The sequence below is a fragment of the Nannospalax galili genome, unplaced genomic scaffold, assembly GCF_000622305.1.
Source record: "Nannospalax galili isolate Female #2095 unplaced genomic scaffold, S.galili_v1.0 scaffold488, whole genome shotgun sequence".
NCBI classification, from domain to species: domain Eukaryota; kingdom Metazoa; phylum Chordata; class Mammalia; order Rodentia; family Spalacidae; genus Nannospalax; species Nannospalax galili.
Genome location: NW_008360316.1, coordinates 3,377,879 through 3,404,359, shown reverse-complemented (window position 1 = coordinate 3,404,359; position 26,481 = coordinate 3,377,879). Strand labels below are relative to the sequence as shown.

Sequence of the window (26,481 nt, the reverse complement as noted above, 5' to 3'; positions counted from 1 at the left end):
AAACAGACTGCCCACAGTCTTTGGTTATTGTCAAGTTGATCAGAGAAACCCTTAGGAATCTTGCTTACTGCTTTCAGAGTAGGATTTCAGAGTATGTTACTATAATTTATTGTTCCTTTCAGATGAGCTTGGATAAAAAACAACCTAAACTGTATGAAAAGCTGTTTTTCATTCAGTGATGGGGCCTCAGGTTGGTAATAAGTAGTTAAACTGCAGTTACTGACTCACTACCCAGCATCTACAAAGACTGAGGTAAAATTAGAAATGTTTCTATATTAGCACTAATTTTAAGCTTAGAAAAGCAATTCAAAAAAATCTGTATTCTTTGTATAGAAGAAAAATGAAGGGGCTGGAGAGATGGCTCAGCGGTTAAGAACACTGTTCTTGCAGAAGACTCGGGTTTGAATCCCAGCACCCACATGGTAGCTAACAAATGTCCATAATTCCAGTTTTAGGGGATCCAACAGCCTCCTCTGTCCTTCTCGGGCATTGCACGACACAGGCGCACTTACCTACATGCAGGCATAACACTCATGCACATAAAATAAAAAAATAAATAAAAAGAAAAAGAAAAATGACATAAGAACTATTACATCTTGAGCTACAAATCAGACGTCATCTCAAAAAGTATCATATTATAATCACTTTTTATATCTAATATTACCTAAGAAGAATTGTTAGATTCCAAGCCTCCAGTAACAAGGAAACACAATTTTCATATAGTAGACATTTACCAGCTCTTGACTCCTAGGAAAGTCTTTTATTTTTAACAAAATAAAAGATCATCAAATTACCAGTTTCTCATTTTTGAATACTTCCTAATTTACTCAAATTACTCTGCCTTCCGTATTCTCTATTATCTTTTGTGAGACTGGATAATGATGAGAATTACTCTAAAACGGTTATGGTTCCTTTCACAAAACTGCCTAAAATTGCTTGTGTTCTATATTGCTCACTCGCTTTTTCTCATCGCTTTCTCTTATTTTCTCATCATTCCAGATTTTTGAAGAAATCCTCACTATAATTCTGCCAATGTCCTTTGGTGTATCCCACCAGCTCTGCATGCGATGCTATAATAAAAATTAAAAGTAAAGTTAGCTGTTACCATTGAAGATAATGATTACTTTAATTTCAGGATCCTATGTGAATCAGCTGTTTACTGAGTTCATGAAAGAAATAAGGATTCTTATTTAGTCTTAATGGTAAGAATTTAGCCTTACAAATGCTTAACACTACTTTCCTGTTCACTACAGTTCTCTAATCCAATGTTTCCTACATTAAATAATTCTTTCTTTTCTCTGTCTCTCTGTCTCTCTGTCCCTCTCTCTCTCTCTTTTGACTTTTTGAGACAGGGTCTCTCTGTAGCCCCCCGACCCCGGCCTGGAACTCACTATGGAGACCAAGTTGGCCTTGATCTCATAGAGATCGGCCTGCCTCTGCCTCTTGAGTGCTAGGACTAAAGGTTGTGGGCCACCACACCTGACTTCTCCTAGTTTTTAATCTTTCAAATTAAGACCAAATTATTTTTAACATAAAGTGTAATTCTATTAACAAAAATAGTAAGATGGGTATGGTAGTATAATCTTATAATTCCAGAACCTACGAAGTAGAGACAAGAGGATCAGGAGTTCAGGATTATCCTTACCTACACAGTGAGTTCTAGGCCAGCCTGGGCTATAGGAGACTCTGTCTCAGAAAACCAATAACAAAAAAAAAAATTCTTTAAAGAGAAGAAAAATAATTATTTCTTCTCAATATTAAAAGCTTTAATATATCTTCAAGTTGCATGTATATATATATATATATATATACATATACATGCATACGCATACACACACACACACACACACACACACACACACACACACGACTAAAGCAATCATGATCTAGGTCACTGAGAACTGGTCTGCTAATTTGGTATCCCTAAGGCACTGGTTTCCTTTATATCATTAGCCTCCGTTAATTTAAAACTAGGATTCAGGTATCTTACATTTGGGCAAATTTATTAACCCCTATTAAAGCAATAAAGTGAGAAAGGTAACAGACTGTACTGTGCTCAGGATACATACCTTGGGCCTGGTATCCACAACATACATGTAGCGGTTAGCTGGGTTGGCTTTACTAATGGCTTGAAGCAAATGTTCATCCTCTAGGCACCTGGCACTGAAGCCCGACAGTGGCTGACTACATCGACAAATGGCTGCCTAATTTTAAAAACACAGAAAACAGATTATACAAAGGTCTCTAAAATACTTCTCAAAAAAGCTTAGAAAAAGCTCCAAAGTCTTAAAATCAAATATAAAGGTAGCAAGGTGGCACACGCCTTTAATCTCAGCACTCAGTAGGCAGAGTTAGTTGGATCTCAGAGTTCAAGGTCAGCCTGGTCTACATAGCAAGTTCTAGGCCAGCTAGGGCTACACAGTGAGACCCTGTCTAAAAATAAAATAAAATAAAAATAAAAAAGTTGCAAGACAGTTATAAGGCATTTACTTTGATATCTTAACTACTTCTGAGAATCCTGATGTTGCCTACATTACCCCAACATTCTCTTCTCTGAAGAAAACTAAATGTTTCCTTACCTAGTTTGTTTACAAGAAAAAATCTAAATTAAATAAAAAATCACTCCAGTGCCAAGAAGCAGTACTTGGTGAATTCTAGGAAGAAGCCTGCTCTTAGGACACACATGCATTGTGGGTTTTGTATGGATTATGGGCTACTTTCAGTCAAATTCAAGTAAAGAAATCAGACTAGTCAACACACATACAACAGGAAGTTTCAAATTAGCAAACAGGTGAACTTTTACTTTCCAAAAGACTAGTAGATCTCTGCTAGAAATCGGCAAATTTTACATAAAGACATAAAATATAAAAGAGAGCTTCAGTGAAAAATACTCGCTGTAAGGGGAGGCATGTCTGTAAGAAACAGTGAATTAAATATTTAAAATTCCTTTAAAAATTAAAAGCTTTAGAACCGTATTCATCTCTCAAATCTCATCCATGCCAACTCCAACTTAACTCTACTCAAACATTCTAAATAGGTATCATTAAGGGGCAGGGAGAGTAATATAAGTACATATTTTTGTATATTTTAAATATACAAAATATAACCAAAAGTTATAAGTAGCATAAAAAATGAGGACTGTTATGTTTTTAAAAATATTTTATTTATTATTTTTATTTTACGTGTATGAGTGTATTGCCTGCATGTATGTGGGTGTACCCGTGTTGTGCAATGCCACAAAGGTCAGAAGAGGGCTTCGGATTCCCTTGGAACTAGAGTTAAGGATGGTTTGTAGCCGCCATGTAGATGCTGGAAATTGAACGTGGGTCCTCTGCAAGAGCAGTCAGTGCTCTTAACTGCTGAGCCATCTCTCCAGCCCCAAGGACTGTTACAATGTTTTTAATGTTCAAGAGCATTTTCTTATTTTCTGAATTTTTTGAGTCAGTTTTCTACTGTTAGATGTGGTCTCTTAGTTCTGAGTATCAGGAGGTTTTGTTTTGTTTTTGTTCTTTAAAGGAATCCTATGCTACACATACACCTTTTTATATCTATTTTCTGATTTCTGCTAAATAAACCACAGAGTATCTATTTTCAGCCTGGCTTCCCAATAAACTTAATGTATATAAAAGGTGTGTTAAATGAGGCCATAACAGGTAACTCCCTATGACTTAAGGCACTAAAAGTAGATTAGAAACATCTGTTTAAAATTTACCTTTGACTTCTGCTCCATTCCAAAATCACACTAAAGTTCTGATGAATACAAGGCTTATAAAGTCACAAGGACAAGAAGAGCAGACAAAGGAACATCAGCAGAGAGGGTAATAACATTTGGGAGGCAGCAGCAGAGTGGCATTGATAATGGACTTTGCAGGGCAAAGGACCTGCCTACTAACCCTAAGTCAGTAAGAAGCCAGATATTTTCAGAAGCAAAATCAGACTCACTCGGGAGCTGGTACCTCTGAAGGTCTGAGCAGGGGTGTGACTAAAAAGAGAAGTGGCTGAATGCCTATATAAGGATGAGTTATGACCTCCAGATATTTCTTCACCCTAAAGACAAAGTTTATTCTATGAAGGACTGACCTGAAGATGACAACAGGCTGAGCAATGGATGGCAGTAAAGCCATATGCTGCCCTAAACAAGTCTACCTAGCAGAGCATAAGGCTCCACCACCCTTCTTACCCTTGCATCAGTCAGGCCTCACGACACACATCAGCAAAAACAGGACTCTTTAAGGAAGCCAACCTACACAGCAGAAAGACAGGGAAAGCAGGAAAGAAATCTACAAAAATGGGTTTATATTAGAAAGCCTGTCAACTAACAAAACTTAAAAAAAAAAAAATTAACAAAGGAAAAGAAATTACCATAGAAATAGAAAAAATACCTTCTCAAAGCTGAGATCTGAGTGTCCAGGCAGAAATGCAAATGACAGACCAGGGCACATCACTATGGAATTTCAGAACCCTGGGGAAAAGAAACGTCTCCAGGAGGGGGGTGGGTCATTTAAAAATCAGTCTACAGAGGTTTGAGAGTCAAAAATGGCACTGGACTCCTCAACTTACCTGCTGTGAAATGTCTCTCTCAACTTGTGCCTTCTCTTGAGTAGTTAGCAAAGCCTACCTTCCTGAGGCCAAGAGGACATAAATAAAAAGCCCTGAACACATAGTGCCTCTGCTACACCTCACAAGGAAGTACAAAGGTAAGTTCCCACTGGCTGAGGGTGTAGCTCAGTGGCAGAGTGCCTACTTAGTATGCAGGTAGGTGATCCTGGGCTCCATCCCAGCAACACATGTGTACACTTGTACACATACAAAAAAGAGCAGCCCCTGCTACCATACTCAGTATGAACATACCTCCTCTATCTCTTCATGTTATGGAATTCTTAAAATTTAAAGCGCTCACTATTAAAATGGAAGCCTTAAACACCCTTGATTCTCCACCCTCTTTCAGTGGTTGGCTTGTCAAACTATCTGCTTTCTACAAATACATGTACGATTAAAAAAGAACCTATCTATTCACCAATCCCATGATTTTCAAGTAACTACTGGAAAAAAAGGCAGGAAAAGGAAGATAAAAAGTAGATGTATCTCAGGACACTGCTATTTTAAAACTTTCTAAATGTGAGTGAAAAGCCAGCATGTCTCTATTACTAACATTATAATATTGACCTTTTAAAGCAAAAATTAATCATCTGAATGCTTACCCTATATTGGTAAAAACCAGAAGAAAAGCTCCTACCTCCTTATCCTGGTGATAATAGGAGAGAACTGGGAACCTTCCCTTGCTCCGAAACTTGGAGCTGCCAACAATGATCGGTTTGCTTGCTATCCGGGGAACATAAAGTTCTCTGGGGTAAGTTTCACAAATCTGTAAATATAAACAAAACTACTCATCTCAGTTCAAAAACCATGAGGTTAATAATCACCTTTAAACTAGCTGGGCGTGGTGGCACACACCTGTAGTCCCAGCACTTGGGAGGCAAAGGCAGGTGGATCTCTGTGAGTTCCAGGCCAGCCTGGTCTACACAGTGAGTTCCAGGACAGCTGGGGCTACAGGGAGACCCTGTCTCAAAAAGACCAAAAAAAAAAAAAAAAAAAAAAATCTTTAAACTAATGAAGTGAAAGAATGGCACATTGCAAGACAAACCACAGCTCCCGTGACACTGCGCCCTGCTGGCACTCTCGTATTCTGGGAATCTCTGTGTAGTCGCTATATTACCTTGTATTCCCGGTTGGCATCTGACAGCTGCCAGTTTGAATTTGGCACTCCCATTCTCTCATACTCCTCAGCAAGGTTGATGAGCTGCCACCCATTTAGTCGTTCAGAATCGTTTTGTTTGGGATTATAAGAAAATGCATAGAGATCTTCAAATCTTGCTATAAAATGAAAGACATTCCATAAAATGCAACTTATAGTTGTTAAAGTTTTTCCTCCATCCTTTTCTTTAAAGTCTTCAAATACATGAACCTACCTGAATTTAATATTTTCTGTGTTCTGTAAAGTCAATGATTTTATCTAATGACATATGTTGGACCTGAGACTTATGTCTCAGCAAAATTAGGCTAACAAACAATAGTTACTTAAATGTCGAATCTTCAATTCCATTATTTCCCTTTTACTTAAAGGTTAAAATTTAAAAACACAAGTAGACACTTCCTACTCTTTTTCTCAAATGAGATATAAAACAAAACACTGTAACCCAAAACTAGAAATGGCTAGGTGTAGTAGTGCATACTTATGATGCCAACACTCACTCACAAGACTGAGGCAGGAGGTTTCCCAGTTTGAGACCAGCGTGGGCTACAGAGTGAGATCATATCACTGAAAGAGAGAGGGAGGGATCAAAAAACACCACCACCACCACACACACACACACACGCACGCACACACCAGGGCTGGCAAGGAGAACGTAAGATCACATTACTCACTTTTATAAGCCAGCAAAACCAGGAAAGATGACACAGAGCTCGGGACAGTGCCACGGAAGCGTCTTTGCTACACACTCTGGCTTAACTTGGGCCAATATAACAGGCTCTATGTGCCGAGAGAGAACATAGACCTATTTCTAGATCACTCAGTATGGGTCTAAGTTGCTCAGCTGAAATCTAGGCCAACATGTAATCGAAGTGATACAGAGGAAGAAAGACTTCAGAACCCAGCCTAACAGCCCAAGTAGTGGTAAGATTCATTTTTAGGGCTTATTTCTCTCTCAACCCTACATCTACTAAAACAGGATTTAACTATCGTTATTTTCCACCCTAACCATATTATTTAATCCCTCTGCTACTAGAGGGCCTTGACCTTCCTTAAGCTAATATATATATATATAGTCTTTTTGAGACAGGGTTTCTCTGTAGCCACAGCTGGTATAGAAGTTGCTATGTAGATCAGGTTGGCCTCAATCTCACAGAGATCCACCCGCCTCTGCCTCCCCAGTGCTGAGATTAAAGGTATGTACCACCACACCCAGCCTGACCTTCTTCAAATTTTTAATATCATCTTCCAAGTTTGTTTCCTTAATATCAGAAACCCACTTTAATAAAGAAAGTAAAGGCTTGCTGTGCACTCATGAGGACCTGAGTTCAAACCCTAGCACCCAAGTAAAAAGCTGGGCCTGGTGGCACTTGCTTGTAATCCCAGTGCTGGGGAGGTAAGAGTTGGAGGCAGGTGGATCCCTGGGGTTTATTGACCAGCCAGCCTAACCTAATTGGCAAGTCCCAGGACCCAGCAAGAAATCATCTCAAAAAAAAGGGGGAATGGCTCCTGAGTAATGACACCCAAAGTTATCTACACCTACACACGTATATACACATGAACACACACACTTACAAACACTTGCACATACATACACACAATGTGTGGCTTGTCTATCAACAGAGTTTTAAAGTATTAATTTAAATCTAAGGTTACTTCAGTCTGTACTATAAATGCTTTACTTTTTCCTCACATTACCCTTTTTTTAGACACCATTCTTACAGCTCAGATCAGTAGTTTCTAATTATTTCTAGACCATTGTGGGGCAAGGAGGGGATTTAGAGTACACACAAACCTAACTGTAATTTAAAGTATAAAATAACAACTGAGCATGCAAGCTTTTCTCCCACAGAACAATACCTTGTTTTGACAGCTGCAGCAGAGAGTTGTAGATATCATGGCAATCTCGCTCCCTGGGAACAATGAAATGCACAATCCTGAAGTTCTTGCACTGAATCACAAGCGGGCATCCAGAAGTAGTCAGGGCAAGTTTCTCTACTGAGGCAATATGGTGGTGCAATATCTAGAGCATGACCAAACACTCAGGTCACCAATACATCAAGTACCAGTATTTATAGTCTCAAATGCTATGTGCTACCATACTTAAGATATCTGAATGACTCAATGCCTGGCCAGGAATATGTCATTATCTCTGCTAGCTGCCTCCATGGCAGTAAACGTTGACTGAGTGAGGAGCTGGGGTAGAGTTCAGTGACAGAACACTTGCCTAGCATACACAAGGCCCTGGGTCCCATCTCAAGCTCCAGAAAATTTTAATGAATTTACTAAGTACATGAATAAAAAATGAAAAATCCTTAACATTAAAAATGTAAACTTAAAAAAAATGTACACAAAACACACAAATGATAAGCTACACACTGGGAAAAGCCAGTGAGGACCTATGTATCTGACAAAGAATTAAAACCCAGAACTTTCATAAAATCAAGAAAAGACAGAGGTGGGGATATAGCTCAGTGGTGGAATACTTGCCTAGCACATAAAAAGCCCTAGGTTCCTTCCCTAGAATGACAAAAAGTAAACAAAGAGAAAGAAAAAGGAAAGATAATCCAACAGAAAAAGTAATGGAAACTCAACCACAACATCTAAAAGGATGACTTCTCTGTAATCAGCAAGCTAACACCTCAACTGCACATCTGAAGTAGATGGGCAGAAATCTTTAAGTTGACAGTGTCAGTGTCGCTGAGCAAGTAGAAGAATGTGCCACACTCCACTGACAGTAAACTGGAATGCCATTTTGAAGAGGTAATATATCCAAATGTGTTTATCCAATACCTAACAACGTCTTCTTAGTCCAAGGAAAACGTCTGAGAGAAACTCTGATACATATGTAGAAAGAAGTGCACACAACATGTCTGTAGAGTAGACCCTTTGATATCACAGGATTTAGGGGCATCAATACCTGCTTCCCAGTAAAACCCAAGCAAGCATAACTTTTGGCTCCCCTCAAACTTCACTGCCAACAGCCTGCTACTAACTAGAAGCACTACCAGTAACATAAACCATTAACACATATTTTGTGCTACACATTAGATACAGTGGCAAATACATGAGGCCGCTGGAAGATTACTTCTTGCTGCACTATGCAATTTCCTGGAGAAACAGGATCTGCTCATGATTCGATGATCAGCATCCCACAGCATTTTAAGTAGATTCTTGCAACATTTGCATTCACTGAGATAGTAACATAAGTGGTTACAAAATTATTATGGTAGCACAGTATGTAGTCTGTTTATTTTATGCAGCTTTAATTTATATTGCATGTTTACATTTGTTTACATTTCTCTCAACTGCAAATGGTGGTGTGTACAGTTTGTGTCTATATATGGAAATTTTGATGTATTTAAAATTCATGTAATGGATTTGTATTTTATAGTAAATGACAAAATGACCATTATTACCTACATATATTCTAAGCATTCATGACATATATTTAACATGTCCTTAATCTATTCACTATTTCCATGCTACACGATTTACGTTGTTTTTTTTCAAATTGTAATTTCAAAAAAAGGGGGTGGGGTACGCTGGAGCAGTTAAGAACATATACTGCTCTTATAGAGGACCCAAGTTCAGTTCCCAGTACCTACCATCAGGCAGCTTATAACCACCTGTAACTCCAGGTCCAGGAGATCCAATGCCTTCTTCTGGACTCCATGGGCACCTGTATTCACACATACATATGCCTACCCCTCCCCACATATATATACATAAATAAAAATAAAATAAATTTTAAAAACAAAAACAAAAAAATCAGGATAAAAGTTGACCCACACAGTTCAAATGTAGCATGCTGTTATGTTGAGGAGTCACTGTACAAAACGCTTATATAAGTATACTACAATGTTTATAGTAACAAAAATGAAATCCCCTAACTGTAATATAACATTAAAATATTGTAGAATGCAAGTCAGGCACAGTGGCACACACCTTTAATCCCAGCACTCGGGAGGCAGAGGCAGGCAGATCTCTGAGTTCAAGGTGGCCAGCTTGGTCTACATAGTGAGTTCCAGGCCAGCTGGGGCTATATGGAGCCCCTGTCTCAAAAAAGACAAAGAAAAAAAAAATACTGAAGAATACATTAATATGCATGTATTCATACAATTCATATGATTTGTTAATATGCACATATTTTACTCGGATTTTTTTAAAACTAAAAGGAACAAAAAGGTATTTACAGGTATTTACATAAATAAGTGAGGCTAATATTTTATAGAATTCTATACTATAAATGGCGTCACTGATGCAGAAGGGAGGCAGGGTCACCTGAAAACAGAAAGTTTTGGTTAATCTGTGAGGCCTGTAGTCCCAGCACTCAACAGACAACAGAGGATGGCAAGTTCAAGGCCAAAAAACAAACAAATAAACAACAAAGCAAAAAATTGGTTGAAATAAATAACCAGTGATTAAGCATTTTCTTACACATACTCTAAATAAAGCCAAACAGAGACCCAGTCTACAGTCTATTGCTATGGCGGACAGTCCTGCTGTGGTCCTCCTTACCCAGGTTTCCTTTTGATGAGGGTCAATAAACAACAGATGTGTGGCTGTAAGATATAGTGTTCCTGTCAGTGACTTGTTGCTGGTACTAAATCGGTCAAGTAATTTTACTTGTTCAACCTGAAAAAGAAAAAGATGTTATTTTTCATTTCAAAAGTAGTTGTTTTAATTTGACTTCTGTTACTGTGATAAAAACACTCTGACCAAAAGCAATTTAAGGGAGGAATTATTTGACTACATTTACAGGTCACAGTTCATCAGAAATATCAAGCAGGGAGCTGGAGAGATGGCTCAGTGGTTAAGAGCACTGACTGCTCTTTGCAGAGGCCCAGAGTTCAGTTCCCAGTACCTACATGGTGGTTAAACAACTCTCCATAATTCCAATTACAGGGAATCCAACTCCCTCTTCTGACCTCCACAGGCATTGAACAACAAGAATGCACTTAAGTGCAGGCAATACATGCATATATATAAAAAAATAAAAATAATAAATAAGGTATATTTTTTAATGCCAAGCAGAAACCTGATGTACAAACCATGGAGGAATGCTGCTCATTGGCTCGCTCCCTGGCTCGCTCACAGGCTCATGCTTAGTTTTCTTATAGAACCCAAGGCCACCTGCCTGAGGAAGACTGGGTCTGTCCAGAGTAGGCTGGGTCCTCCAACATCACCTAATAATCAAGACAGTCCCTCATAGACATGCTTAGAGACCACCCTGATCTAGGAAATTCCTCAACTGAGGTATCCCCTCTCAGGTGACTCTAGGCTGTGTCAAGCTGGCACTTAAGGCTAACCAGGAGAGTAGTATAAACAAGTTTTTCCAATCCCAGAACCTGCATGTATTATTTTCAGTTTTTTCGTTTTGTCCCCAAACATAAGAGGTTACTTAATAGTCAACGTAAAATTTCATCTATCTTTTTGGAGAATGTATAAGTCACAAGCAACACAGGTATTATTCAGATACAAACATATCCTAAGGAAGAAGACTGAAGAGACACAAACACCAATGGTATGAGAAGCAAGGTTAAGAAGTGTAGGGAATGAGGAAGCAGAGGCACTTTTTGCATGGAACCCACTTTTTAGTGTATGTGCTGCCAAAGTGAGCAGCTCAGTCCAACTTTATCTCAAGTTGAAAATCAAGTAAACTATGAGGGAAATAAAATCAAGAAAGCAGTGTTTGCAAATTGCAGTGTCTGTTCTGTATTCTCCTCACCACCACACACCCAGCAATGGCTGCGTGTGCCCAGCTCTGGATTCTTCCTCACTCTTCTCTCTTATGGGGGGTTTGGGGGGGGTGTCTCTGCTCAGCTGAGTGACAAGCATTCTCCTACACTCACTGATGACTGGGCAAGATGACCTGCTCAGAAAATTTGTTACTTATTGTCCTAGTTTGTTCTTCATTGCTGTGACAAAATACTCTGACCAATACCAACTTGGGGAGGAAAGGGTTTATTTGTCTTACATCTCCCAGGTTGCAGTTCATCAGGGAGCCCAAGGTAGGAACTCAGGGCAGGAACCTGGAGGCAGGAGCTGGAGCAGAGGCCATGGAGGAACGCTGCTTACTGGCTTGCTCCCCTGGCCCCTGCTCAGCCTGCTTTCTTATGCAACACAAGCCCACCTGCCCAGGGGTGGCACCACCCACATCACTTATCAAGAAGATGGCCTTCAGACATGGCCACAGGCCAGTCCAATAGAGGCAATTCCCCGATTGAGGCTCCCTCAACCCAGGTGTGTCAAATTGACACTAAAGCTATCCAGCACACTTATGTCATAACTTTGTCTCCTTCATAGCTGAGTTCCCTGGCATAATCTATGTCCTATGTTGCCCTGTGTCTGAGGTAGTGAGATGCAGTGTGTCTGTTAATACCAGTGTACACACACACAGGCCATTGTCTTGGTAGTGGGAGGGGGATTAGGGATATGTGGAAGACTACAGTTTTTAAATTTTAAAGTCATCCACCTTAAAGGGAAAACAAGTAAAATAAGCAGTACCAACTTAATTTACAGCTACTACAGCAGGTTGTGGACAATCCTTTAAACTGTGTGCTTGGGCATGGTGGCGCACGCCTTTAATCCCAGCCCTCAGGAGGCAGAGGTAGGTGGGTCTCTGTGAGTTCAAGGACAGACTGATCTCCATAAGGAATCCAAGTCAGCTGTGGCTACAGGGAGACCCTGTGTCAAAAGGACCAAAACAAAACAAAAAACCGGATAGCTCACCATTATATCATTAATTTTATACTTTCCTGATGTATTTAGTTTTCCCCTTATTAACTGATAAAAAAAATATTCCATCATGAAATTATTGCTTTCAAAGCAACCAATAACTACCATTTAATAGGCTGACTAGCATCCCTCTCTTCTCTCCAGAAATTTACTTCCATAGAGAGTTCTTGCTTATAACAGGACTGTTCAAATACGTTAAAATTTAAATGTAAAAAAATTTTTAAATACGTAACACACGACTTAATTTGCATGGTTAAGACAATAAACTTAATGTGAATTATTTGCCCCCTGGAAACAAGAGATATGATCTAACATACAGCTCAGGTCGGACAGGGGTTTTGACATTTGATCATCTTATATTGACCTTTAAGAACACAGAGAAGCCAGGTGTAGTGGTGTAGCTGGGAAGCTGAGGCAGAAGATCCTGAGCTTAAGGCCAATAAGAAAGAGATAGGGAGACGGGGACAAAAGAGGGGGACAGTAAAGAGAGAGGATGAGGGAGGAGGGGAGAGAGGAAAAACACAAATAGGAAAGCTTCCTACAAGTCTGAATGAAGATTTCTCTTGGAAGTCAACACTTACTTCCTTGTTTAGGGCCATGCCTCCTGCAAGCAAAAGCTGACTTCATATTACCACACTAAAAACGGAAATTTCCATTTAGATACCTTTAACACAAACAAGATCAACTACTGCCTAGTTCTCCCCAACTATGCATGGCTTGGGAGCAAGGGCCTTAGCCAAACAGCAATGAGCAGACCACAAAAGGCCTTCACTTACCTTATTTCCTTAAACAAGTGAAACAAAGTTTAGAGCTCTTACAAAAAAGAGAATTAGTGAACACATACGGAAATAAAGGTTATCGAACAGCAACCACACTACTCAAGCTAACATCATTTGGTAGCACTTCAGACAGCATCTCAGAGAAAATTTTAAAAAGTCTATCTGCAGAGGGTTTTAAAGGGCAGGGCTATTAATAGAAAGCTTCCTAATTTCTCAGTCCTCTAATCATAAGCCTTACATAAATGTAACTTTTCTGTAAGGTACAACTATTTACAAAGCTAGTCTATAAGGAGGATGATCACCATTTTTCATTTGGGTTTTATCCCTCCTGGTCTTCCCTCATAGTTCTGAGTTCCCTGGCACAGACTATGTCTTGTCCTGTCCTGCACTGGCTTCCCGTAGAGCCCAAGATGGTGAGGTGCACCATACGTCTCTACTGAAACTAGTGCACAGTGAGATCCAGCTCAAAGCAGGAAAAAGAAAAATGGGCAGCATCTTACACTGGACAAAGGTTTCATCCCTGTTCACTATTTTTCCTCAAGGATCCATTCTGACTTTAGGCAAGAGTCTTGCTGTGCAGCCCAGGCTGGTTTGGGCCCGTGTGTGTGTGTGTGTGTGTGTGTGTGTGTGTGTGTGTGTGAGTGAGTGACAGGGTCTCCCTGTAGCCCCAGCTGCCCTGCCCTTTTTCTAAAAAATATTTTTAAAATTTTATTCTTTTTTAAAAAAATATTTTATGTGTATGTGTGTATTGCCTGCATGTATGTGAATGCGCCCGTGTCGTGCAATGCCCATGGAGGACAGAAAAAGCAGTCGGATCCCCTGGAACTGGAGTTATGGACAGTTGTTAGCTGCCATGTGGGTGCTGGGACTTGAACCCAGGTCTTCTGCAAGAACAGCCAGTGTTCTTAACTGCTGAGCCATCTCTCCAGCCCCCAAATTTTATTATTTTATGTGTATGAGTGTATTGTTGCATGTATGTAAGTGCACCCATGTCATACAATGCTCATGGAGGTCAGCTATGTGGACAGTTGTTAGCTGCCATATGGGTGCTGGGAATCAAACCCAGGTCCTCTGCGAGAGTAGCCAGTGCTCTTAACCGCTGAGCCATCTCTTCAGTCCCCTAGTCTGAACCTTTTGCTCCTTCTGTTACCTGGGACCTGGGATTACAGATATGCCTCACCATGACCAGAAAAGGATCCATTTTCAGTACAAGTCTTATCCACTGTCATGACTTGAGCCTCTTTGTTAATGACTCTTCAATGTGTCTTCTCTGAACTCTCCTGAGTACAAACTGTCTGCTACACATGCCATTCCTGACATACCATTATGATAAGTGCTGGACATACATCATGTATTTTTATTTTCACAACCCCAATATGGAGTTACTGCCCACATACAAGTAGGGCAGCACAGTTATAGCATTGTATGCTATGATTCCTGAGCTGGCACACTTTCCCTATTACATTGTCTCTACCTGAGTCTTAGAGTCATGCTAAACATACTAAAACCCAAACTGATTTCCCCTTCCTCCTGTCATAAACATGATCCTGATTCTGTGTTTCAGGTGTAAGTCATATTATACCATCCTCATCAAGCCGATCACACTGGAAACCATACTGACAACTTCTTGACTCACAGGGTGCTCAGATGATCACCCATTCTTTCCAATTTTATCACCTCGTTCAAGCTCTGCTCCTTTCACCACTGTCAGAGTACTTACTAAGCAAGACTGAAAGCACTTGTTCAAGTGTCTGTCTCTCCCACTAAAAACTAGAACTTTCCCTGGGCAAGGACCACCTCTTGTTTTTCTGAGAATCTTAGCATGACTTGAATAGTGTTTAATACAATGAATGTTTACTGACCACAGAGGAAGAACAGAAAAGTTATTCCTCATAAGGGAAAAACAAACAGAAGGCAGTGGTCCCTTAGTTAAAGTCATTCCAGGGATTTATCAAATAGGATTCTTTGTCTCATTATCCTACTCTTATTTCTCCCTGCTGTCTTTACCTTAAAGTGGCTGGCCAGCGTATGTTCATTCAGTTAATTCATGCAAGAGCAAAGAAGTAAAGCAATTAAGAAAACTACTGGAATACACAGTTATTGTTGGTCTTGCTTTACCATCAATCTGTCTGTCCATCTATTCTGGTAAAACAGTTTGGAATTCCAGGTCTCTAACCCCACTTTATTACCCAATCAGAGTAGAAACTATCTTCTTCTAGAACTACAGAGTACTATGTAATTCTTCTGTTGGGAATATATCAAGATAGGCATGGAGGTGCACACCTTTAATCCCAGCATGTAGGAGGAAGAGGCAGCAGATGTCTGTGAATTCAAGTCTGGGCTACAGAGCAAGTTCCAGGCCAGCTGGGGCTATAAGAAGTAAAAAAAAAAAAAAAAAAAAAAAAAAAAAAAAAAAAAAAAAAAAAGATGGGAAATTTGAGTTGAATATGCTCTAATAATTTATAAACTTTTTTCCTGATTTCCCCTGATTTTACATCCAAATTATCTGGAAGTTCCTGTTAGGTCTTTAATTGGGGGGGGGGGGTATATTCAAGATTCAAAATCCGGCTGTCCATCTGAATAATCTCCAAAACTGCAGAAGTGCAGTTCCAACCCTCAACTCTACTCAGTCATGGAGGGATGGAGACCGAAACTGTACCTAAGAAGTTCACTTACTCATTCTCATACAACTCTCCTTATTCAAATAACCCCCCTCCTCAACTCACATAAGCTATTCCTTATCTACCTTCAGATTGTTTCCCTAAATACTTAAGGCCCAAATTCTCCCACTTTTTAAATGATTTTATTACAATGTTGATCTTTTTACATACACACACACACACACACACACACACACACGGCACACCCCGAATCCTTGAGGAGCATGTTCATAGGTACACAACACCAAGAAAGAGTTTTCTCAGTTCACTCAATAAAAATTTACTATTAACTCAAGGCCAACCTACCTGGGTCTCATTTCCTCATCTACAAAATAAGAGCAGCAATTCCTCAGAGAGGAAAAGGTTAGCTAATGGATGCAAAGCATTTTGCCCCTGTGTGCTCTATAAATATATGCAATAAAATGGACAAATAAATATTTGCAAAAATGATTACAGCTAGTTATCTGATAAGGTAGGCTGAGTCCTGCTAGTCCTCTGCTTTAAACAAAAGGGTAGAATGCACATGTAGTTTAAAAAGCAAATTCAGAGGCCAGTGAGATGGCCTAGCAGGTAAAGATGTTTGCAACTAAGCCTGACCACCTGAGATTGATCTCTGAGACCCACACGGTAGGAGAGAATGGATTCCCACAAGCTGTCCGTTGACTACCACATGTTCACCATAGCACATGTCCTTTGCGTATCCAAACTAAAATAAATGTAATAATTTGCTTTGTTTTGTTTTAAAGCAACTCCAAGCTGGACATGGTAGCCCTCACTTTTAGTCCCTGCAATCAAAAGGCAACGGCATGTGGATCTCTGTGAGTTTCAGGCCAGCCTATTCTACATAGCAAGGGCTACATAGTGAGTACATGCTTCAAAAAAAAAAAAAAAAAAAAAAAATTCAGTAATTAATGTACTCCAAAGCAGGGGGAAAAACACTACTACTGTTTCTCCAATACAAACTGCTGAAAGGAAAGGATTAACAAAATCTTCATTAAGAAAGAAAACACTGAATTCAGAATTTTCAATGGAGGAGTTGCAACATTTGTATCACAATAGAGCAGACAGCATTTTATCTGATGAAAGATAATCTGGGCTGTAAGTAAGAGAAGACAAACAGGCTTTTAAGCGCTGTGTTCATGATGGACAGGGTTAAGAGCACTGCATTATCCATGGAGAAAGTGCTGGGCAGGGGAGAAGTAAGCAGTTTGAGGCTAAAGAAGCAATCAAGGTGTGACTGAGACACACAGCACCTGAGTAAGTGACAACAGACAGGAAGCCTGTCTTGGGCTAATAAAACTGATGTGAGAAGAAAGAAAAAATTGGAAATAGAGGGGTTTTCCTCTGTTTGGTTGTGAATTTTAAGATGTTAGACTGGCTGTACTTACTAGTACCAGGGTACAGAGAAGGAAAAGTGAGTCTGAGAGAAAAGCCAAATCTTGACTGAGCTATCCATTACCTTACTTAGTAAGGACAAAACTACATTCAAGTCAAGAATGTAGTGACAATTATTACATACAACTATTCTATAGTGTATTGGCATGTGGATGTAACAAAGGATGAGACTGAGATACTCCAAAACATTTATTTAGTCTTTAAAGTTCTGGAGAAAATAACCGTGTTTCTGAAAAAATACATTCATTACTCTGCTCTTGGCTGCAACTCCTCCTGGCCAAAAAAGGAAACTGGATCATCTTTGCTAAATCGCCAGCAAGGAAGTGACAGGCCACAGCTTAGCGCCCAGCTGCACCTTCACGCCCTTTTTCACCCCCTTTCACCTGGGACAGGACCTGTTTACTGACGCTGCATAGTCTCCCCAGGCTTTTTGGGGGAATATCTTAAGGTAGATGTTTAGGAAATAAGTAGAACTATTCAGGTCATTACTACCAAGGTTTGATAAAGACAGCAGTAGGATTCTAAAAGAGGCAAAAAGTAAAGGAGCGGGGAGGAAAATGGCTTCAGCAGAAGAAAGAGTAAATGAAAAACAATGAGCGAAGAGAAAGAAAGAGGAGGGTGTGGTCACTCTGGAGATGGGTGGTGCCCACACTGCTTAGCTAAACTGTCGCCGTCTATACAGGCCTACAAGGAAAAGTACCCTAAATGGTCTACAGGAAAATTTAAGTGTTAGCTGATGACAAAGTTGGAAATGAAAAACAAAGGAATTCCCACAGAAAGCCACAGCCAGAAAGTTCAGACACTCATTTATCCCTGAGGAAAAGTGGCCTCAGAGACAGGAAGGGACCAAGAGCCTGCTTCAGACAAATTTCTAAGGCCAAGAACTGTGCCTATACTGCAACATGATAACGTGTGCAGCCCTCTGGAACAGAAGAGGCAGGACCAGAGCTTCTGGGGGAATTGTGCTTCCTCCCTGTGCTCCCTCCCTGTAGCCAGGCATCTTGCTGCAATTTAAGATTGTTATTCCACAGACATCCTGTGAAGAACTAGTTATTGAAAAGAAAGCACACACCCCCATCTAACACAGAGACTCTTCCATCATGTATCCTCAGTTCCTAGGACAAGCCTGGCAGCATAAACTATCAATGAAGCAATTATGGATTTCTTAAGAGGGAAAAGAGTACACTCAGATCATAAACCCAATGAAAACTTTTCAGTACTGGTTCACTTTGCTTTTCTGCCAATGCCAAGTACAGGGCTTCCTATTTCAGCGTGAAAGCAAAGATTTATAGTGGCAGGGATAGGGAGATGGTTCAACGGGTAAAGGCACTTGCTGGTCTAAACCTGAAAACCTGAGTTCAATATCCAGGACCCACGTGATAAAAGGAAACTCTGACCTCTGAATGCACACCGTGGAACACAAGTACACATAAAAATAATAAATGTTTAAAACATTAAAAACAAAAGATTTCACAATGGCTTTCCAAAGCCTACAGTAACCTGCTGGTCAGTCCCCAACTTCCATCTCCTTCATTCACTCTGTGCTAACTTCCTCACTGGCTCTTAGCAATGAGGCCTGGAAAGGGTATGTGGTGGTTTCCTTTGTTGGGACCTTCTCTCCTTTCCCTAGGTGAACTGGCTCACTCCCTCAACAGTTCCATGTTTGACTACTCAATTTACAATCGCCATCCCTCCAACCCCATCCTGGTGCTCCCGAGTTCTTGTGTGCTTTATTTTTATCCATAGCACTGACCACCATCTAACACACTGCATATCTGATTTATCAATTCTATTCAGAATTATGTCTTTCTTGATGAGAAAATACATTTTCTCATACTGCCTGCCTTGTTCACTGCCATTTCCCTAGTTTCCTAATACCTAAAGCAGTGCCCAGTCCAAGCAAAAGGCAGTGGAGAGGGACACAAAGGAACACAGAGGCAACTAGAACTGTGTAGACTGTTTCCTGCCCCTCTGTGACTCAGAGCTTCCATTTTATCCCTGCTGCTCCAACTCAGCACCTTACCTCTACACCCACCTTTCTTAAGGTGCTAGGGCCCTAATTTTTCCAGTCCTCTCTACAGAGCTTCAAGACTTTCTCTTGCATAAACTCACCCCAACAAAAACTTTCAATATTACCGAAACACCCACATCTGCTTCTCTGCTTTAGCCCTTTCCCCCAGTTAAGCACCCTCACAACTGGGTAGTTACTATGCAAATATTACTGCCAAGTACTTCTCTCACCCACCCCCTCCTCTCTACTCATACTGCCCTACCTCCATACTCAAATCTCTTCACTAGACAGTTATTCTGTAAGGCAGGAGAATGTGGTAGCTAAGAAAACAGGCCTGGTATCATGATAGACCCGGATTCCAGAGCCCAGCTCCTACCAGCAACCACTGAACAAATAATTCCCAATTACCTGTCTGAGCCAGGATGAGTCATTTATTCTCAAAAACTACAGTTTTGTCATTTGTAACATCAAACAGTATTAATGACAGTTATAATGCTGTCCTACTTGGGGCAAGTGTTGAAGTATACCTCAAAACTTAAGGTCTCAGAGCTGGGGGAATAGCTCAGTGGGTAAGAGTGCTTGTTCTGCAAGCCAGAGGACCAAGTTCCCATCCCTAGCACCCACATACTGTCTGCCTTGTTCACTACCATTTCCCTAGTTTCCTAACACCTAAAGCAATGCCCAGTCCAAGCAGAAGGCAGTAGAAAGGGACACAAAGGAACACAGAGACAACCAGAACTGTGTATACTGGGCACAGCAGCTCCATGTGCCTGGAACCCTAACATTGAGGGGTGATGACAAGTCGATCCAAAGAGTTCCATGGCCAGCCAGTCTCGCTGAAAGGTCCAGATTCCAGTTCAGTGACAGACCCTGTCTCGAGGCAAACACGACCAAAATAGGATCACATATCTGTTACTGAATTTAGGGCCTAGAAAGTTATTAGTATTCAACTAAAATACTAATCTCTAGTCAGCAGACCATAAAACAAATAACTCTAACCATTACAAAAACCAATATGAAAATATTGCTTATGATGAAAAGATTGAAAAAAACATTTCAATTATTATTTGCATTATTTCCTAAATTAATACCAATTTAATAATTAGATTAAAACTAAACACACTGGAAAAAGTATACACTCTCTGGAGTTACAGAGTTTAAATCCTAACTACTGCACACAGCTAACCTGGCAGGTCATTCAAATTTACCAAGCTCAACTCTTCCTAACCCACATATAGAGATTCTGAAACTTACTTCAATACAGGGTTTTTTTCTAAATTAATTATTGTTGCCGGGTGTGGTGGTGCATGCCTTTAATTCCAGCACTTGGGAGGCAAAGGCAGGCAGATCTCTGAATTAAATTGAGGCTAGCCTGGTCTGCATAGTGAGTTTCAGGCAGGATGGGGCTACACGGAGACTGACCCTGTCTCAAAAAGACAAAAAACAAAAACAAAACAACAAAAAAAATTAGTGACTGTTCTTGTCTCATTTCTGCTGCTGTGATAAAATACCCTGGCAAAGAGCACTTCGGGAGAAAGCTTTGCTCTGTTTACAGCCCAGGTGGCAGTCCATCTTCACAGGGAAGTCAGAAAGCAAGAGACTGAGAAAGCTGGCTGTACATACCCATGTTAAGAGCAGACAGAGTAAGTGCATGAGTCTGCTAGCTTCCTCTACTCTTATACAGCTCAGGGCCCAGCCCATGGAACAGTGCTGCCCACATTCAGGGTAGGTCTTCCCATCTCAGTTAACTCAAAGAAAAAATCCCTTACAGGCATGCTCACAGCTTGACCTGAGCAGTCCCTCCATAAGACTCTGTAGGTAATTCTACATTGTCTCAAGTTGACAAAAGTAGCCATCAGAAAGATAATACCTAATAAATTAACAGATTGTGAAATGTGAACAGTGTGAAATTATGATAATATTACATAATTAGTATTGATGCAGTTGTTCAACAGAAGGTAATTATTATTTTTCAAAAAGAGTTGTTGCCGGGAGTGGCGGCCCACCTCTTTAATCCCAGCACTTGGGAGGCAAAGGCAGGTGGATCTCTGTGAGTTCAAGGCTAGCCTGGTCTATGAAGCAAGTTCAAGGCCAGCTGAAGCTACAGGGAAACCCTGTCTCAAAAAAATATAACAAGCAGCTGTTTAAATAAAATGAAAAAAAAAAATCACTGAACAGTCATACAGCATATTTTTTTTTTTTTTTTTTTTTTTTTTTTTTTTTAAACAGCTGTTTTTTTTTTTTTTTGGTCTTTTTGAGACAAGGTCTCCCTGTAGCCTCAGCTGTCCTGGCACTCACTATGTAGACCAGGCTGGCCTTGAACTCACAGAGATCTACCTGCTTCCTGAGTGCTGGGATTAAAGGCGCGTGCCACCACGCCCAGCAATAAAGTAATTTTTTTTTAATTTATTACATTCATTTACTTAGTGTGTGTGGTATGAGACAGAACGAGAGAGAGAAAAGAGAGAGACAGACAGAGAGAGAGAGAGTCAGAGACAGGAAGAGGGAGAAAGAACGCACAAGAACACCACTGTACACTTGTGGAAGTTGGTTCTTTCCTTCCACCATGTGGGGAACCAACTCAGGTCATTAGGTTTGGCAGCAAGTGCCTTTACCCATCTCAACAGTACTAGGGTCAACTTTTAATCATACTGGCTCAACCACAGAGAGTTTAAAACAGCAATCCATTTCTGGTTTTAAAATACAATTATTTTTGTAGCAAATTAAATAGGTCCAAATGAAGACTGATGCATAACAGAATGCAAAAGTTGGCTATGTTCAAATCAATCTTGTAAGAGTAAGTTCTTTTCCAAACAGATTAATAATTTAAGGAAATGTTACAATCCATACAATGATTATCAGACTACATTCTGAGGCTCATGTTGATGGTGCTGTTCTATTCAGTACCTGGTATATATTAGATACCTAGCAAATATCTGTTCCATTGTCTTTTACACACACCCACTTAAGATTATTTCAGAGTAGCAGCCCAATGCTACAAAAATAACACAAAGCAACAAATGAGCTCCCTTAAGAAGTAAATTTAATAGAAAATCTTTAAAAAGACATAAAGCAGCCTTACTATAACACCAGCATGGGCGAGCCCACTGTGGAAAAACAGGGCTACATTAAGAAGTTAACAATCTTCAGGATCATAAAGGAGCCCATAGCTCTACCCTCCTAAAAAAAAAAAAAAAAAAAAAAAAAAAAAAAAAAACTAATCATAAATGCATTTTTATATTTATGGGGAAATTTTTAAATAATGAAGGGATCTCAAGATTTGCCCAATGGTGTTCATTCACTCTTGGCATTCCTTAGGAACAGTGTGTTTAGTCCATTAGCTTCCTTTGCTTTCACTGACCTTTCTATTTTGTGTTGTGTACAGCAGTCAGCAGAAGCATACAGTGAGGTTTGGAGAAGTCTAAGTTTCTGAGCCAACAGCATTAGGGCCCTGTAACCAGGACAACAGCAGCTCCCTGCCCACCCCAGTTCTCTTCCCCAACTCTGCTCCTTCTACTCAGTATCCATTTAACCAGCCTTCCATTTTCAACTTTAAGTGCCAGCAACTTAAACTATCCAATTATACTATTTTTCTTCTCCCCAAAGGCGGGGAGGGCAGCAAAACAAGCTTTCAAAAGGAGTTATGTGGGTCATGATGTATGCTAGCAGGCAAAGGCAGGTTATCTCTGTGAGATGGAGGCCAGCCTAGTCTACGTAGTGAATTCTTTCTTGGGTTAGCTGGCATTATAGGGAGACGCTGTCCTTAAAAGACACACACACACACACGCACTCACGCACGCACGCACGCACACGAGTTAGAGTTTTAGCATCTCTGATTTTACTACGAATAATACTATGTATAGTATCCAAAATGTCAAAAACAAATCCCAAGAAAAAAAAAATCTATGTGCAACAATGAAATTAAGTCAGCTTGTTCCTAAATGAATTGTAACTTTAAGACAAGCAGCAGGGGACAGTTAGGGCTTTTCCTTAGGAGTGTTCCCTGTGCAAACGCCCTGAACGATTTTTAATGCTATTCAAATTTTCTGGTCTCCATTTCTGTTTTCCTCCCTCCTGACACTGAAGTTTGCCTGATACGTTGTTTCGGTAAAATTCCGGTGTCATTTCCTTCCGTTTTTAAACTTGTAACAAAATCATATATATTTATTTATTTATTTTAAATAAATACTCGTTCATTCTCTAAACACCTTTCATACAGAATGATTAAGTATGGGATTTGACAAGCTCTTTTGGGGTAAGTTTCATCGGACCTTTTAAAACCCGGCACAGACACTTGGACAGCTGCCTAAGTTGGAAGCACAGAAGCATCAGATCTAAGTGGCTGAAGGACTAGACAAGTGAGGTGGAGCTGGCGCCAGCCTCAGCTTCCCCAAATCAGCTCCACGAATATGCGGCGCGCGGCACTTAAAACCTGAGCAAAACGAGTTTACACCGCAAAGAAATGCTAATGTTGGGACCCAACGAGTTGGGGGTGAACGAGGCGGCGAGCGGCCGAAAGCACCCACAGTATAAAGTAGACCCAATTTTGTCCCAGGAAGTGTGGAGCCAACTGGGCGGCCACCAATTTCCGCGGACTTCCCCGGCACCCCAATTCCTAGGGCGCCGGCGCCTATCAGCACGGCCTCTGCACCCCAAACTGCCCAGCCCGGGCGGGTACGCAGGCCCCGCGGCCCCAGCCTCGGTTGTACACCGGCGGCCGCAGGCTGCGCCGACTACCTTGGTGGTGCGGATGTGCTCCATCCCGGGGAGACGCCCGCCCGTCCGCAGCCGGCCTCAGGAGCGCAGCATCGGGAAAGACACCGGGCAGTGACAACCACCACAGGAACTCCCCCTACCCGCCAGCGTCAGCCAACCTCCCGGCGGCGTCGACTACGCACACGCCGCCCCTGAGCGCCGTCTCCTAGAAACACTTCCCCAAACCCCAGCCACCGAGGGGCGCGGGAAAGCAGGTAGAGCGTCGCCCGCCGCTGGCTCCACAGCGCCCTCGCTGGTGGAGGACTGACATCGCCAAGTCCTCCCAGGCAGTAGTCCTTTGGATTCAGCTAGGCAAGGAGCAACAGAGTTGGGCTCTGGGAGGTCGGAAGACCTTTCTAGGTTTGAGAGTGGATTCTTACCCAAAGGGAATTTGCTGGTGAGGAAGAGACTGGATATCTCCGAAGCCATTTACCATGCCAGTCAGTGTACATCAAATTTAGAAACTACTGCAACAAAGGAGGACTCATATGGGGCACTGGGCAGTTGTAAATAACTATTAAAATCTATTTTGATTATTTGTGTTGATTTCTTGAGTTCTTATTGTAAGGGTTCCTGATGTTTGTTTTCCCGTGAGGAAAGATGTTGGCAGATGGGCAGTTTACTCCCCAACAGCTGTTACACTCTCTCCCTTGCTGCCCTGGCCACCTTATGCAAAAGGTCTGCCAATTAAACCAACACTTCTTAAACTGTGCATTACAACCCCATGGAGTCATGTAGCTGACCAAAACAATTCAAAATCAAGTGGACAGCTACGGTGATGCACACCTTTAATCCCAGCGTTCCAGAGGCAGAGGCAGGTGGAATCGCTGTGAGATACAGGCCAGCCTGATCTACATAGTTTGTTCCAGGTCAGCTGGGGTACAGGGAGACCCTGTCTTAAAAGAAAAATCAAATGTATTACCTATCCATATTGCTGTCACTGGCCTTCACTGCACCCTGGGTTCTCAACACGCAACCTGTGCACTGTGCACTGAGCATGCCCATAAGCACAGTGCACCATCTCAGCTCAGATTTGGGACTACTGCATGCTATGAATTTCACTGTTTTTACAATGCATACAAAGTTTTCTACTCTTATGGAAATATAGTGATTTAATTATGGGAAGCAAAACTTTTAATATTTTCCTGATGTGATTCCTCAGCAGGTATCAAATTAGTGTATCTTTGGATTACATTGTGTGGACAAACAAGCATATATCTATCACTGCTGTAGCCATTAATAAATGATGAAGTTATATGTATGAAAAGTTGTTTTAAATTGTTCCTGGGCCATGGTCACTCATATTTAGCTTCAGAATATCTCTTATTCTCTTAATTGACAGATGTTTCTATGTTGACAAGATGTAAATCTTCAAAATATGCCTTTTACATAAAAGTCAACCAACTATAAAGGGGTGCTAGATCCCTCACTTTGTGTTCTTGAAAATGGAGTTATGTTACTGATGAGCCCTCCACTAAAAGTGACTCTTTAAACCATAACTTCAGAGAACTTTCATTTCTGTCTGAGAATATATTTCCAACCCTACCCATCTACTTACATTCATCATTCATCAATACCTATAACAACAAAATATAAACTCTCTTTTAAAAATAATTTTGTCCCTCCTACTTTTTACTCCAAATTGAATTCTAGTAGTACTTGGACAAACCTCTCTACCAAAATAATAAAAGGGCATTAAATTAGCATCTTAAGTCAAAGAATGGCTTTAGCTACAGACCTATGTTTATTGTATCCTGACACATGGCAGCAGAGACTATATAAAATGTATTTACAGACTAATTCCACTATGAACATAGGTTTTTGTTGTATAATGCTGTCCTCTAACATAACAGGCTATCTTAATCGGACCATCTGTGATTACCTGCAAGCAACCTCAAGATGAGGCCTATTGAAGTTCCCTTCATAGGAGGAGGATGATTGGACTCTCACATGAGATTCTAGATGCTCCCTTCTGAGTCCCCTCCCAGCTGCATGTGATTCTGGCCCTACTGCACAGGTCTTTCAAAGTTGCTGGAGTATATACAATGTGGATGGCTACGTAAAAGGGGACTCCATCAGTGCAGCTATCATCCATACTGGGTGAGACTCTGGTGATATGGCTATTTGGGGTTACTCACACTCCTGTAACTCAGCATCCGCCCATGCTCATGCAGGTAAGTTCAATAAACTCATTGGCTCCCCAAGCTAGATTTGAGTGAAATTGTTACTTTGGTCAATCATTAGTGCCTTATCTGGAGTGAGTAGACATTCATTCACATTTCCCCAGGAAAAGTTACTGCAACAGTTTTACAAGAATATATAGACTTTTTTTCTCAAACAATTCATTTTTAAAACTCATTAGCTCACCACTGGGCAAACGTCCAAATG

At 40.8% G+C, this 26,481-nt stretch overlaps 1 protein-coding gene across 2 annotated transcripts in view; it reads right to left on the bottom strand.

The window, feature by feature from the left end:
* The window catches only part of Mtmr6 (myotubularin related protein 6), a 35,791-nt gene extending 11,525 nt beyond the window's left edge, over positions 1-24,266 (bottom strand). The window contains exons 1-7 of one of the 2 annotated variants that reach the window (XM_029559582.1): positions 24,076-24,266; positions 10,274-10,390; positions 7,613-7,775; positions 5,717-5,874; positions 5,237-5,365; positions 2,070-2,204; positions 957-1,070 (exon numbers count right to left, since the gene is read on the bottom strand). In XM_029559582.1, coding sequence (XP_029415442.1) covers positions 957-1,070; positions 2,070-2,204; positions 5,237-5,365; positions 5,717-5,874; positions 7,613-7,775; positions 10,274-10,390; positions 24,076-24,099 — 840 coding nt within the window. In that variant the 5' untranslated portion in view covers positions 24,100-24,266. The remainder of the gene's footprint in view (positions 1-956; positions 1,071-2,069; positions 2,205-5,236; positions 5,366-5,716; positions 5,875-7,612; positions 7,776-10,273; positions 10,391-24,075) is intronic. The other variant, XM_008824992.2, reaches the window with a different exon arrangement.
* Between the last annotated feature and the right edge of the window lie 2,215 nt (positions 24,267-26,481).